The sequence below is a fragment of the Dama dama genome, chromosome 31 (assembly GCF_033118175.1).
Source record: "Dama dama isolate Ldn47 chromosome 31, ASM3311817v1, whole genome shotgun sequence".
NCBI lineage: Eukaryota > Metazoa > Chordata > Mammalia > Artiodactyla > Cervidae > Dama > Dama dama.
In genome coordinates, this window is record NC_083711.1 from 46,673,369 (window position 1) to 46,685,434 (window position 12,066).

General features: G+C 40.6%; 1 protein-coding gene across 10 annotated transcripts in view; it reads left to right on the forward strand.

The window, feature by feature from the left end:
- Positions 1 to 12,066, forward strand: part of ST3GAL6 (ST3 beta-galactoside alpha-2,3-sialyltransferase 6) — an 89,879-nt gene that overhangs the window by 37,841 nt on the left and 39,972 nt on the right. For 9 of the 10 annotated variants that reach the window (XM_061134060.1, XM_061134063.1, XM_061134062.1 and 6 more), the window contains 2 exons: positions 1,953 to 2,052; positions 6,429 to 6,506. In XM_061134060.1, the coding sequence (XP_060990043.1) occupies positions 1,964 to 2,052; positions 6,429 to 6,506 (167 nt within the window). In that variant the 5' untranslated portion in view covers positions 1,953 to 1,963. The remainder of the gene's footprint in view (positions 1 to 1,952; positions 2,053 to 6,428; positions 6,507 to 12,066) is intronic. The other variant, XM_061134065.1, reaches the window with a different exon arrangement.

Here is a 12,066-nt window from a genome sequence, read left to right on the forward strand (position 1 = left end):
GGCGAGGAGGACAGAGTAGAGTGGGCAGGGAGGCCTGGGCCCGAGACGGCCTATGCCCTTGCTTGCTCTGGTCTCTCTTGCCGCAGAGGACGCGGCCTCTGTGCCATGGCCATGCCCAGTTGAGTCTTGCCTTCAGTCCAGTGGGATACGGCTCAGGCTGCGCAGTGGGTGGGCCAAGTCTCCCTTTGACTTTCTCAAACCCATGCACTTTACTATGTAAGAGACAAAACGCACAGCTGGCTTTAGTTTTAGAAAACAAACAACCATAAAATATACAGACTTACTCAGCCCGTACTTCTGTGTCCTGGGTTATGCCAGATGCCCATCATTTTGGCCAATCGGGCTTAATAGTCCAAAGAGGTAGTTGTGTGTTCTTACTCCTCAACAAGTGAGAACAGTCAGGTTGGAAAAGGGAGACTGATGTACCTAAGCCCTGCCCCACCCCCAGGCCAGGAATTACGTGGAGTTGGGCCATGATTTCTGTCTTCTGATTTCCAACCGGTGTTGATTGGGGATTTTGTTGCTAAATTGGACGTATGGATAAACTAAAGTTTGCTCATTTAAGGCGTTCATTTGCTTCCTCCTGACTCAGCCTTAACTTCTAATTAGTTTATAATAGTGGCGTGTGGGGGTGGTGGCTGCATTAATTGCAGTGAGAAGCAACAGCTGACAGCAAGCGGGGGGCCTGCCTAGCAATCTCCATGGGATCATCCCTACAGTGGAGGATCACTTCCAAACAGCCCCACACCCTCAGGAGCTCCTGAGAGTCTCAACTCTAATTGTGCCCAGAACAACGAATGACGTTTGTTATGATGACCTCACATTATCAAGAACAGCTTCTTTTATGTTTAGTCCATTATACCCATAAAGGCAGTGAGTTCTTTAAGAATCTAACCAATCAAATATATTTCAATAAAATTACAAAAAAAAGAAAAAAAAGAATCTAACTAGACTCACATGTTCTACACTGCATCACCCTAATTGAGGTTAGCTTCCTTGGTGGCTCAGATAGTAAAGAATCCACCTGCCAATGTAGGAGACCTGGGTTCGATCGCTGGGCTGTGCAGATTCCCTCTAGAGGGAAATAGCCATTTCCACACCCACTCCAATATTCTTGCCTGGAGAATCCCATGGACAGAGGAGCCTGGCACGCTATAGTTATGGGATTGCAGAGTCGGACATGACTGAGTGAACACTTTCACACTTTGGACAAGAGTGAGTGGAGTGGGACATTCGAGTCTAGGTGAACCAGAAACCTGGTAGGAGATGGAAAGAGGCACTGAAATACAGACATTTTTAAATTTGTCTTTCACATTTACTTCCATGTAGAAGTGAGACCATGTTCATATCTGCCTATGAAGCAGAAGTGGAAACTAAAGAAAATGTTTTAGGCTTTAAAAAAATCTGTTTTGTAAAGGGGCTAAATTTACCTATGCTGTGACGTGGTGCATATAAAAGTGTGTAAAAATTGAGGATATGGTAAATATTTTTTAGTAGTTTTTTTCCCAGTCTTTTCAAGTGAGGAAATGACTTTTAGTTTATATAGCATTTAAAAGTCATTTTGAGCACTGATGAAACAAAAGGTTTTTATTACATCTTAAGATATATATTCACTTCTCTTGAGAGAGAGAAAATAGGTATTTTTTGAAAAAATGAGTATTAAATAGATGTGTAAAATTTTGTTCTGAATGAATTTTTTACTTCTTTAATAAGGGAAAGTATTGTTCTAGACATGAATCGTGCTGTGTTGATTAAAGAGGGTGAGAGACAGAAAAAAAATATTCTTCTTCTGCAAATTTAGTGGGTATTTCCAAAATGATAGGCTGACATCAGTCTCTTCTGTTCTTCCCTCTGTATGTTTCTTCATTCACTGATGCTTGTAGGCAGGTCATTGTGTAGAGCATCTGTGTAATGACCTTGCCTTTCCCTTGGCATCGTTCCCTGTGTTCCAGGTGGGCCAGCCATGAGAGGGTACCTTGTGGCCATCTTGCTGAGTGCCGTCTTCCTGTATTATGTGCTGCATTGTATATTGTGGAGAACAAATGACTACGGGTAAGTCTTATTTTTGCTGCTTAAAAATGACCCCCCAACTGGTCTTTCACATGGACACACAAATGGTATTAGAAGGACCTATTACAAAACACACAAATCCTGAACACTTTGAGCCTTTTCTAGCTTTTCCATTATAGATTAGAGTTTTACCATTCTAATATCTTATACATTACACATAACCATTTAAATATTGGTAAGCAACATCGGTGTTTGTGTTTTTTTTTTTTTACTTTTCAGTGAAGCAGTGGTCTTGACCATCTTTGGGATTCTGATGTATGTAATTCATCTTTTTGAATTGATGGAGTACTTCTTAGACTCAGTGGCATTCGAGTCTTGAGTCTAAAATACTGGGATAAAGATTGTTGATAAATGTGGACACTACATATGGTTTCCTTTGTTTAAAAATATTTGCTGAATAATGACACAGGCAGAATTTGAAATGACTTTGACTTGAAATATCACATACAAAATTTGGAGAGGCACAGGTAGCTTTATTACAGAGAAAACTCCTATATTAAGCTTTTTATCCTTTTCCCTTTTCTGTTTTGAAAAGTATTTACTTCGTTTGAATAAACAAATTACAAATAAAAATTATCTACAATATGTGACCTGAATAGAAATGACTGGAACAGATACAACACAGGACTTGATTTCCTTGCACTAGTTGCAGAGCATGTGACAATTGAGAAAGCTTCAAAATCATTTATATTTCTTTGAAAAAGGAGTAACAGCAGTTCCTAGTCTATCACAAGTAGTGAACTTAAGTACAAGCTTCCGGACATGAATTTCCTGAGTGAACCCACATGATCATTTTTTAAAACAAGGAAATTTTGACAAGTTGAAGTAGAGTAAAATGGTTCATGGCTTCTAAGCAACAGGTTTTGTTTTTTTAAAAAACAGAAGAAAATTCAGAGCAGCATTGTCACAGGATAAATTAACGCTATACTACCATGTACAAAATCTTGCTAGAGTTGATTAATTACAATACAACTTTTCAAACTAAAGCAAAACAAATCCAAAGATTAAAAAATGATCTGTCGAATCTGAAAGTGTACTGATTTCTATAAGTCACAGAGCATGTGATGTAGGGCAGCTGTCTATACTTTCCTTGTGGTGTGTTTAAAAAAAAGAGAGGTGCTTCTAAAAGCAAAGAACTTACTGGAATTAGAGACTAAATTGATCATGCAAGTATGTCTCTCCATTTGACTATTGCTGGTGCTTATCAATGCCAACCAGACATTTCCTTGAGTCGCTCAATGACAACTGTCCTTTTTGGATTCAAGTTCACAGTTAAGGCTGGGCTGTTAGGTTAAAAAAAGAGCATTGCTATCATTTAACCTTTGATACCTCCCTCAATGTCTTAACACCTGAATAAGTCCGAATACAAGATAGATAATTAAGCATTTCTTTTTCTAAAAACAAACGAAGTCACTTGTCCTTCTTGTTAATTGATGCTTTTTCTCCTGGAAATGATTTTTTTTTACTTGAAACAGTGAACAGATGAACCACAGTTTATATCTAAAAAATAAACTTGCCAAATGTTGCTGATACTAAAAACAGATTAGTTATTGTGGGAGAAGAAACATATAATCTAGTTTAAACTGTGTATTAAACATTTTATAGCATATAAAATGTTTCTTAGCATTAAGTTTTTGTTATGATGCTACCCTAGGGAGAAACGTTAAGGGAAAAAAACTTTCCTGATTGTCTTCAATGTAGTTAAAAACAAACACCTCTTATAATGGTGATTAATATGAATTTGTTTTTTATTAAGTATTCTAATTTACCAAATTTCACATTGAGATAGGGGTGGGGAGAGAGGCTCTCTCTTTCTAACTTTCCAAATTCTTGAGCTATACTTTGCTTAACTATCATTCCCACCAAGAGTTTGAGACCATTGATAACTATGCTAGTCTATGGAGAACATTCTAGAATATTTTCTATAATAAAGATAAATAGAAAAGTTAATATACATGTTGCTTTATTTTGCAATGTTTGCAACAAACCATGTAAAGTAACATGGTTTGAACCAAAAGTATCCTCAGTTACGCAAAACAGTTTTTTTTAACACTGAGGATGATTCAAAAATACTAAAATGAAAGCATCAAAATAGATTATGTCTTTTTCTCCTCAAAATATATCTTTAAAACTCAGAACTCAGAAGTCTGATACTTTTGGAATTACTCTTCTTGAGTTTCCCAGAGTTCTGCTCAGAAATTGCCTACTGTTTAGTACAAATGTTTAAAAAAAACACCTCTTCTGCAGATGACTAGAGCAGAAAAATTGTGAGGTGGACAGCAGGTTGGAAAACCCAGTTACTGAGCTTGTAAATGTATAATGTAGTCCTGGAGGACAGCTGTCTGATAGTCTCGAGGTATCCTTTCTTCCTATTGCCAGTCCTTTGGCAAGGAATCGAGTTTTAATGACCTTTAAATTCTGAATGGGTAGTATTATATGATGTCAAATAAACCACAAAAAAACGTCTTCACTTAGACAGAAGTCCAGTATTTTTTGCCAGTGTTTGAATAGTAGATGCTAGATCATGTTTTAGGTTTTGTTTTACTAAATTAAAAAAAAATGCTGCTTCTGCATTTGATTTCATTACTGGTTGATTAAAAAATCATTGTAGTGCTCTTTATGGAAGGAAGTTAGCAAATCATTATCATGCTCTTTATGGTCACTGGAGAAATCCAGTGCCAGGTGCGTGCGTTTGGCTGTAAGTTTTGAGGTTTTTGGACAACCCGGCCTCCATCCCTGGGTGGGGAAGATCCCCTGGAGAAGGAAATGGCAACCTACTCCAGTGTTCTTGCCTGGAGAATCCCCATGGACGGAGGAGTCTGGCGGGCTACAGTCCATGGGGTCACAAGAGTTGGACATGACTTGGTGACTAAACCACCAATCACCAATGAGTCAGAGATCTTAGAAGTCTGATCATGCACCCCGTGAGGCTCCTACTCCCAGCATCTCTCCCTGTATCTTTGTACCTTCCTGCCTCTGTTCCATACTTAGTAATGGGAGATAAGAACAGAAGAGAAAGTACAAAGTTGGCTCAATAGCTGATTCCCAAGAAATCATATCCTGGCTCACAGGGGAAATGATAAAGAAGACAATGAAAAGGGTCCAAATTCAGCACATTTTTTTGTCATTAGAATTTGAGGCATGCTCATGTCACTCCTAAATGAACACTTTACTCCACAGAAAATATCATGAAATTACCTCAGATGCTGTGAACTTGCTTACTTAACTATTTAAGACGAATAATTGTCTTTTGAAAGAAACACTCAAAGTTTGGCTTCACAATACCCTCAAATAGTTTGTTTTCTATTTTAATAGACTTGGAAGCCAAGTAATATTTTACACTTTATTTTGTCCTCTGACTATATAATTTGATTTTCATGGCTTGGTGTCATATCCATACATATTTATGTATCTTCCTTACAAGTAAATCAAGAGGTTTTTGCCATTCGGCGTATTTACCAAAGATGAGTCTCTTCAACTAGCCTCATAGTACAGAAATCTAGAGTGTTAACTGGGAATTTTGTACTAAAAAATTTTAAAATTGAGTCAATCCCTGAAGGGGTTAGGCTATTTCTGTTTGAATCTGGTGATTCCTGAAGAAAACTGGTTGGTTTTCTTTTTTAGGTTAATTCTCCATACCACTGATGATCATTCCTAGTTTCTCATGTGAGGCTGTTTTCCTCTTTCCCGGCTGAGTCTGGACCCTGCCGCCCCGTCCCCTTCATCTGTCTTCATTGTCATGCTCTGTCTGGTTTCACAAAACCCTTTCAAATAGTGGAGACAGTGCTCCTTTCAGGAGACACACAAGCACCTAACCTGTGCCAAGAACAGAGGAGAGTTCGCTATGACGCCAAGTAGTGGGACGGTGGGGTCCCCAGGTCCCAGGCAGGGGCTCTGGAACCTGCCTAGGGCAGCGTCTCTCTGGCATTTACTGCCCATAGGTATCCATGCAGGTGGCATGGAGGACCTTGACAGCCGTGTGCATTTCTCAGGCATTCAGGAACTTCTAAACTATGAGGCAGGTCATGGCTTCCATAGTGTGGGAGTCCTAGTTCTTCTTTCTTTATTTTTTCCCAATTCTTCTCGAAGGGTCCTTTGAGTCGCTGCTCTCTGGCCCTTCTGGGTCACTTGTCACCTCTCCCTTTTTTCCACTCTCTCTTGCTTTATATCCATGAATCCTCAGACATGTCCTGGACTAGGAGAAGTTTCTGTCCTACCTCAGGGGCTACAGTGAGGATCCATATCCCCTGTCTGAGAAGCCTCTCCCTGGGGGTCCCTCTGGGTTCCCAGGGTGCTTGCTTCCCTTTGGGCTGGCTGCCCAGTTCTGCTTTCTGACGGACACTTGTTTTGTCTCCTAGGGTGACACCTATGGACATGAAGCAAAGGAGTAAGATCCAGCCTTGTTCATCAAAGCCAGCTTTTGCCTCTCTCCTGAGGTAAACATTCAAAAGAAACCGCGGCCCACAAAGTGTTCAAAAATGTGTTTGTCATTGTTCTCCACACTTGTTTGCTTTTTTTCTGTGCTAATCTTAGCAATGTAAAATGGATACCCTGCATTTAAGGAAGAGCTTGACTGTCCTATGTCTTTTTGTGCTTTTAGTCAGAACTCTGCATATATTTTAAGAAAAGGCAATGAAGAACTCAGTCAGACCAGTTTTCTTTTCACACAGGTGAGATTAGAGAGGTCTGGTTGTGTTTGATCATAAGAGTGCACTGTCCTTTCAGGGTTTTATTTTCCCACCTTCATTCCCATGTTATTTTTCCACCCTTTTTATTTTGTGGTTTCTTCTGCCTTACCTCTAGGTTAAAGTGTACAGCAGAAATTTTCCTTTCACAAACTTTTAATGAACTTCATAGGATGTAACTGATTGTTGATTATGGTTGTCAGGACTTGAAAAGAATTTACTGTTCCATCCACAAATATTCTTTTCATTTGTCACCATAGCTTTGACAGAGTGCTGGTCAAAATGCTTCCAGAAATAAATGACAATCAGGTCTGGGCATGTTGAATTGTGTAAACACATAGAAACTTTTCAGCATTTTTATCTGTTAAGGATCTAAAATTCACATTGTCTTTTTTTCCTTATATCATTGTACTGTCCTGCCAACTTAAAAAATATTCACAGCCTAAAAGTTGAGAGTTATGCTTTATGTGGTGGGCGTTTTTAGGACTTCAAGTCCAGGAGGCGGCATCTCAAGTAACCCTGAGAGAACTGCTTCAAGGAGGGAAAGTAGGGGAGCTAGGTTATATAGAAGTTTTGCAATTAAAGGGCAGGTAGTCTGAATATTAACAGATTATTGTTAATTAAAGGAAACCCAGATATCTCAAGTTAAGGAATTTAGTGCTTTTCTATGTATGGGAAGACTTAAGAGTCTGGGCCCACTGAAATCATTCCTTTGATATGCACCTTAGCTATCTGGGGCTAATGTCCTGTGTTTTCACATCCTGAGTTCCCTCAGGGCTTACCAGTTCACCATCAATGGTGACTACAATCACTGATGACTGAGACATTATTTACTGGTATGGCAGGAAAAATTCCATTTCTCAGGACCTTTCCGTGACTGATTCTTAATCTTTTGAGGCTACAGATCCGTTTAAAATCAGCCAACTCTGGAATGCTTTAGAAACACAAAATATTTTTATGTCTAACTGTGGGTGTACCATGGCTGCTTGTAGTCAGTCCATGGGTGTGTGTCCAGTTAGGGCCATTGCAAAACTAGAAGAGTGGTTAAAATCTTTTTGTTTACCATGACCCATAGTAAGAAGTATATCTTGCCTTGGGACTTAGTGTTTGTACTAAGTTTATTTATAATAAAAAAATAAACAGTTTTTACCTCTTCTACTCCAGATACCCTATAATCTATTCTATTCACTTTTTAAAAATGAGCTGATCTTGACTTGCAAAATTGACTTCATGAGCCACGAACGGTTGCAGACAGCAGGTTTGGAATGCTTCTCTAGAATCAAGGTACTCTTTAGCTTTAGAGAAGAAAGGTATTTCTTTTCTGAGAAAACCCAAAGGGGTTAAAGTATTTATGAAAGACTGCGCAACAGATGTGTAAGTCTGCACACTCCTGTGAATAGTATTCCTTGGAGGCAGGGCCATCCTTTGTCAGTAGCCTTTGGGAGAAGCTCTGCTGGGAAACCTGGCAGTATTACCATCGGTGAATGTGCTAGGACTGGATACCTTTCCCTAGTGTTGAGATTAGGCGTGGTTTCAGCTTTGAAAGCTGAAACAAATGGGTTAGTGGCTCCAGATAATAGTTACTTCACTTTTTTTATAGCTTCAGTTTCTTTGTCTTGTCAACTGAATTAAAAAAAAAAAAAAAAGCACAACCTAAAAGTTGAGAATATGTTACTTGGGAACCTTATTACCTTACTATGGCTCAGCAGGTGAAGAATACACCTGCAGTGTAGCAGACACAGGAGATGTGGATTCAGTCCCTGGGTCGGAAAGATCCCTTGGAGGAGGAAATGGCAACCCACTCCAGTATTCTTGCTTAAAAAAATCCATGGACAGAGGAACCTGGTGGGCTGCAGTCTGTGGGGTCACAAAGAGTCAGACACGACCGAGCGATAGAGCAGAGCCCAAATACTAAGGACTGAAGCCTGGGATGGCAGCCTCTCAGACAGCTCTGAGGAATGCCTCCAAAGAGGGAAGGGAGGAGCCAGGATATAGAGTCGTTTTTACTGAAAAAGACAGACGTGTTGTCAAACAGAAAACAACAGAATGGGAAAGACTAGAGATCTCTTCAAGAAAATTAGAGATACCAAGGGAACATTTCATGCAAAAATGGGCTCAATAAAGGACAGAAATGGTATGGACCTAACAGAAGCAGAAGATATTAAGAAGAGGTGGCAAGAATACACAGAACTGTACAAAAAAGATCTTCACGACCCAGATAATCATGATGGTGTGATCACTCACCTACAGCCAGACATCCTGGAATGTGAAGTCAAGTGGGCCTTAGAAAGCATCACTATGAAGAAAGCTAGTGGATGTGATAGAATTTCAGTTGAGCTATTTCAAATCCTGAAAGATGATGCTGTGAAAGTGCTGCACTCAATATGTCAGCAAATTTGGAAAAGTCAGCAGTGGCCACAGGACTGGAAAAGGTCAGTTTTCATTCCAGTCCCTAAGAAAGGCAATCCCAAAGAATGCTCAAACTACCGCACAATTGCACTCATCTCACACGCTAGTAAGGTAATGCTCAAAATTCTCCAAGCCAGGCTTCAGCAATACGTGAACTGAGAACTTCCAGATGTTCAAGCTGGTTTTAGAAAAGACAGAGGAACCAGAGATCAAATTGCCAATATCTGTTGGATCATCGAAAAAGCAAGAGAGTTCCCGAAAAACATCTATTTCTGCTTTACATGGAACAACAGACTGGTTCCAAATAGGAAAAGGAATACGTCAAGGCTGTATATTGTCACCCTGCTTATTTAACTTATATGCAGAGTACATCATGAGAAACGCTGGGCTGGAAGAAGCACAAGTTGGAATCAAGATTGCCAGGAGAAATATCAATAACCTCAGATATGCAGATGACACCACCCTTATGGCAGAAAGTGAAGAGGAACTAAAAAGTTTCTTGATGAAAGTGAAAGAGGAGAGTGAAAAAGTTGGCTTAAAGCTTAACATTCAGAAAACTAAGATCATGGCATCTGACTTCATCACTTCATGGGAAATAGATGGGGAGACAGTGGAAACAGTGTCAGACTTCATTTTGGGGGGCTCCAAAATCACTGCGGATGGTGACTGCAGCCAAGAAATTAAAAGACGCTTACTCCTTGGAAGGAAACTTATGACCAACCTAGATAGCATATTAAAAAGCAGAGACATTACTTTGCCAACAAAGGTCTGTCTGGTCAAGGCTATGGTTTTCCCAGTGGTCATGTTTGGATGTGAGGGTTGGACTGTGAGGAAAACTGAGCGCCGAAAAATTGATGCTTTCGAACTGTGGTGTTGGAGAAGACTCTTGAGAGTCCCTTGGACTGCAAGGAGATCCAACCAGTCCATCCTGAAGGAGATCAGTCCTGGGTGTTCACTGGAAGGACTGATGCTGAAGCTGAAACTCCAATACTTTGGCCACCTCATGCGAAGAGTTGACTCATTGGAAAAGACCCTGATGCTGGGAGGGATTGGGGGCAGGAGGAGAAGGGGGCAACAGAGGATGAGGTGGCTGGATGGCATCACTGACTCAATGGGCAAGAGTTTGAGTAAACTCCGGGAGTTTGTGATGGACAGGGAGGCCTGGCGTGCTGTGATTCATGGGGTCGCAAAGAGTCGGACACGACTGAGCGACTGAACTGAACCGAATCACAAAAACAGACACCTCAAGTTATTGATTTTCATGCTTTTCTATAGATAGGAAGATGCAGGAGTCTGGGTTTATTGAAATTATTCTTTTTGTTATGTACCATAACCGTCTAGGGCACTGTCTAAGGCCAGTATTCTGTTTTCCTCCATTGTGAATTTCCCTCTGGGGCAGCTGTAGTGGCTGAAGGCTTGCTGGCCTCAGCATCCTTTGTTTACTGAAATGGCAGGTCACCTTTTTTGTCGACAGTCTAAACTGACTAGTAGAATTTACTTTCCAGGCTTTTGTAGGAGTACCAACAGCAAATATGTAATATGATCATTATAATGTAATATAACCTACTGTAATATAATACAATGTCAAGTATAGTTATTATAGATAAGGCTGAAACTTATTGAGCCCCAACTTTGTGTGAGACATGGTGCTGTCGACTGGAAAAAAAAGAAAAAACCCACAACCTACAAGTTGAGCATTATGTTTTATTTGGGGCGTTACTGAGGACTTAAGCCGGGGTTACAGCCTCTCGGATAGCTCTGAGGGACTGTTCCAAAGAGGTATAGGAGAAGCCAGGATTTACAGGAGTTTTTGCAAAAACAACAAACCAACATCAGGGAGTCAAACATCAAAAGATTAGTGCTAATTAGACTAAACAGACATCTCAAGATAATGAATTCAGCCCTTTTCTATGTGTGGGAAGATGCAAGAGACTGGATTATTGAAATTACTCTTTGGATATGCACCATAGCTATCTGGGGCCTGTATCCTGTTTTTGTTTTTCTTACTGAATTCCCGACAGAGTGCAGTTGGGGTTCAAATGGAGTAGTTGAAGGCTTAAAGGCTTCAATATCCTTTGTTTACTGAAATGGCAGGCCACATTCTTTGCCCACAGTGTTGAGCAATTATTTCATTTAGAAATTTTAAGTCAGGATCCCTGACACTTCTCTTCCCAGAGCAGATCCCGAGCTTCGAGATCAACCCTGATACAGATAATGACCTTTTGAAATTGGCTGGAATCCCCTTCCCCAGGCTGCTAACACTTGTCACAACTGAATCTGACATACACACTCTTCTCAAGTAGGAAGGGGTGGTCTGTCACCTCTTTGCTTAGTCTGAATATGGTGTAAGTTCTCAGCTCAGCTCTGGAGATCTTGAGCTCCTGTGACTTGCCCAGGTTAGTAGTTCCTGAGTAGCAAAACAAAGATAAAGCTGAAGCTAATTCATCCTTATTCATGCTTGCTCAGTCGCTTCAGTTGTGTCCGACTCTTGTGACCCCGATGGACTGTAGCCCACCAGGCTCTTCTGTCCATGGGATTCTCCAGGCAAGAATACTGGAGTGGGTTGCCCTGCCCTCCTCCAGGGGATCTTCCCAACCCAGGGATTGAACCGCACCTTCTGCACTTGAAGGCGAACTCTTTACCACTGAGCCGTTGGGGAAGCCCTCATTCCTACTCTAGTGCTTCTTATTTCCATTTTGTCACATGGCCTCTGAAACCCCAGGGGCACTCTGATCTCCACCTGCAGTTTATTTATTTAGGAAGAACAAAACTGGTAAGGGTGGAAAGAAGGGACCATAAAAAAAACAGAGCTGTCTCATGAAACATTCTTGTCTGAGGGAGTACCTGAGTGTAGAAGCGGGGCAGGGAGGCAAGAAGACACCCGTCCTTCTTGAGTATATTT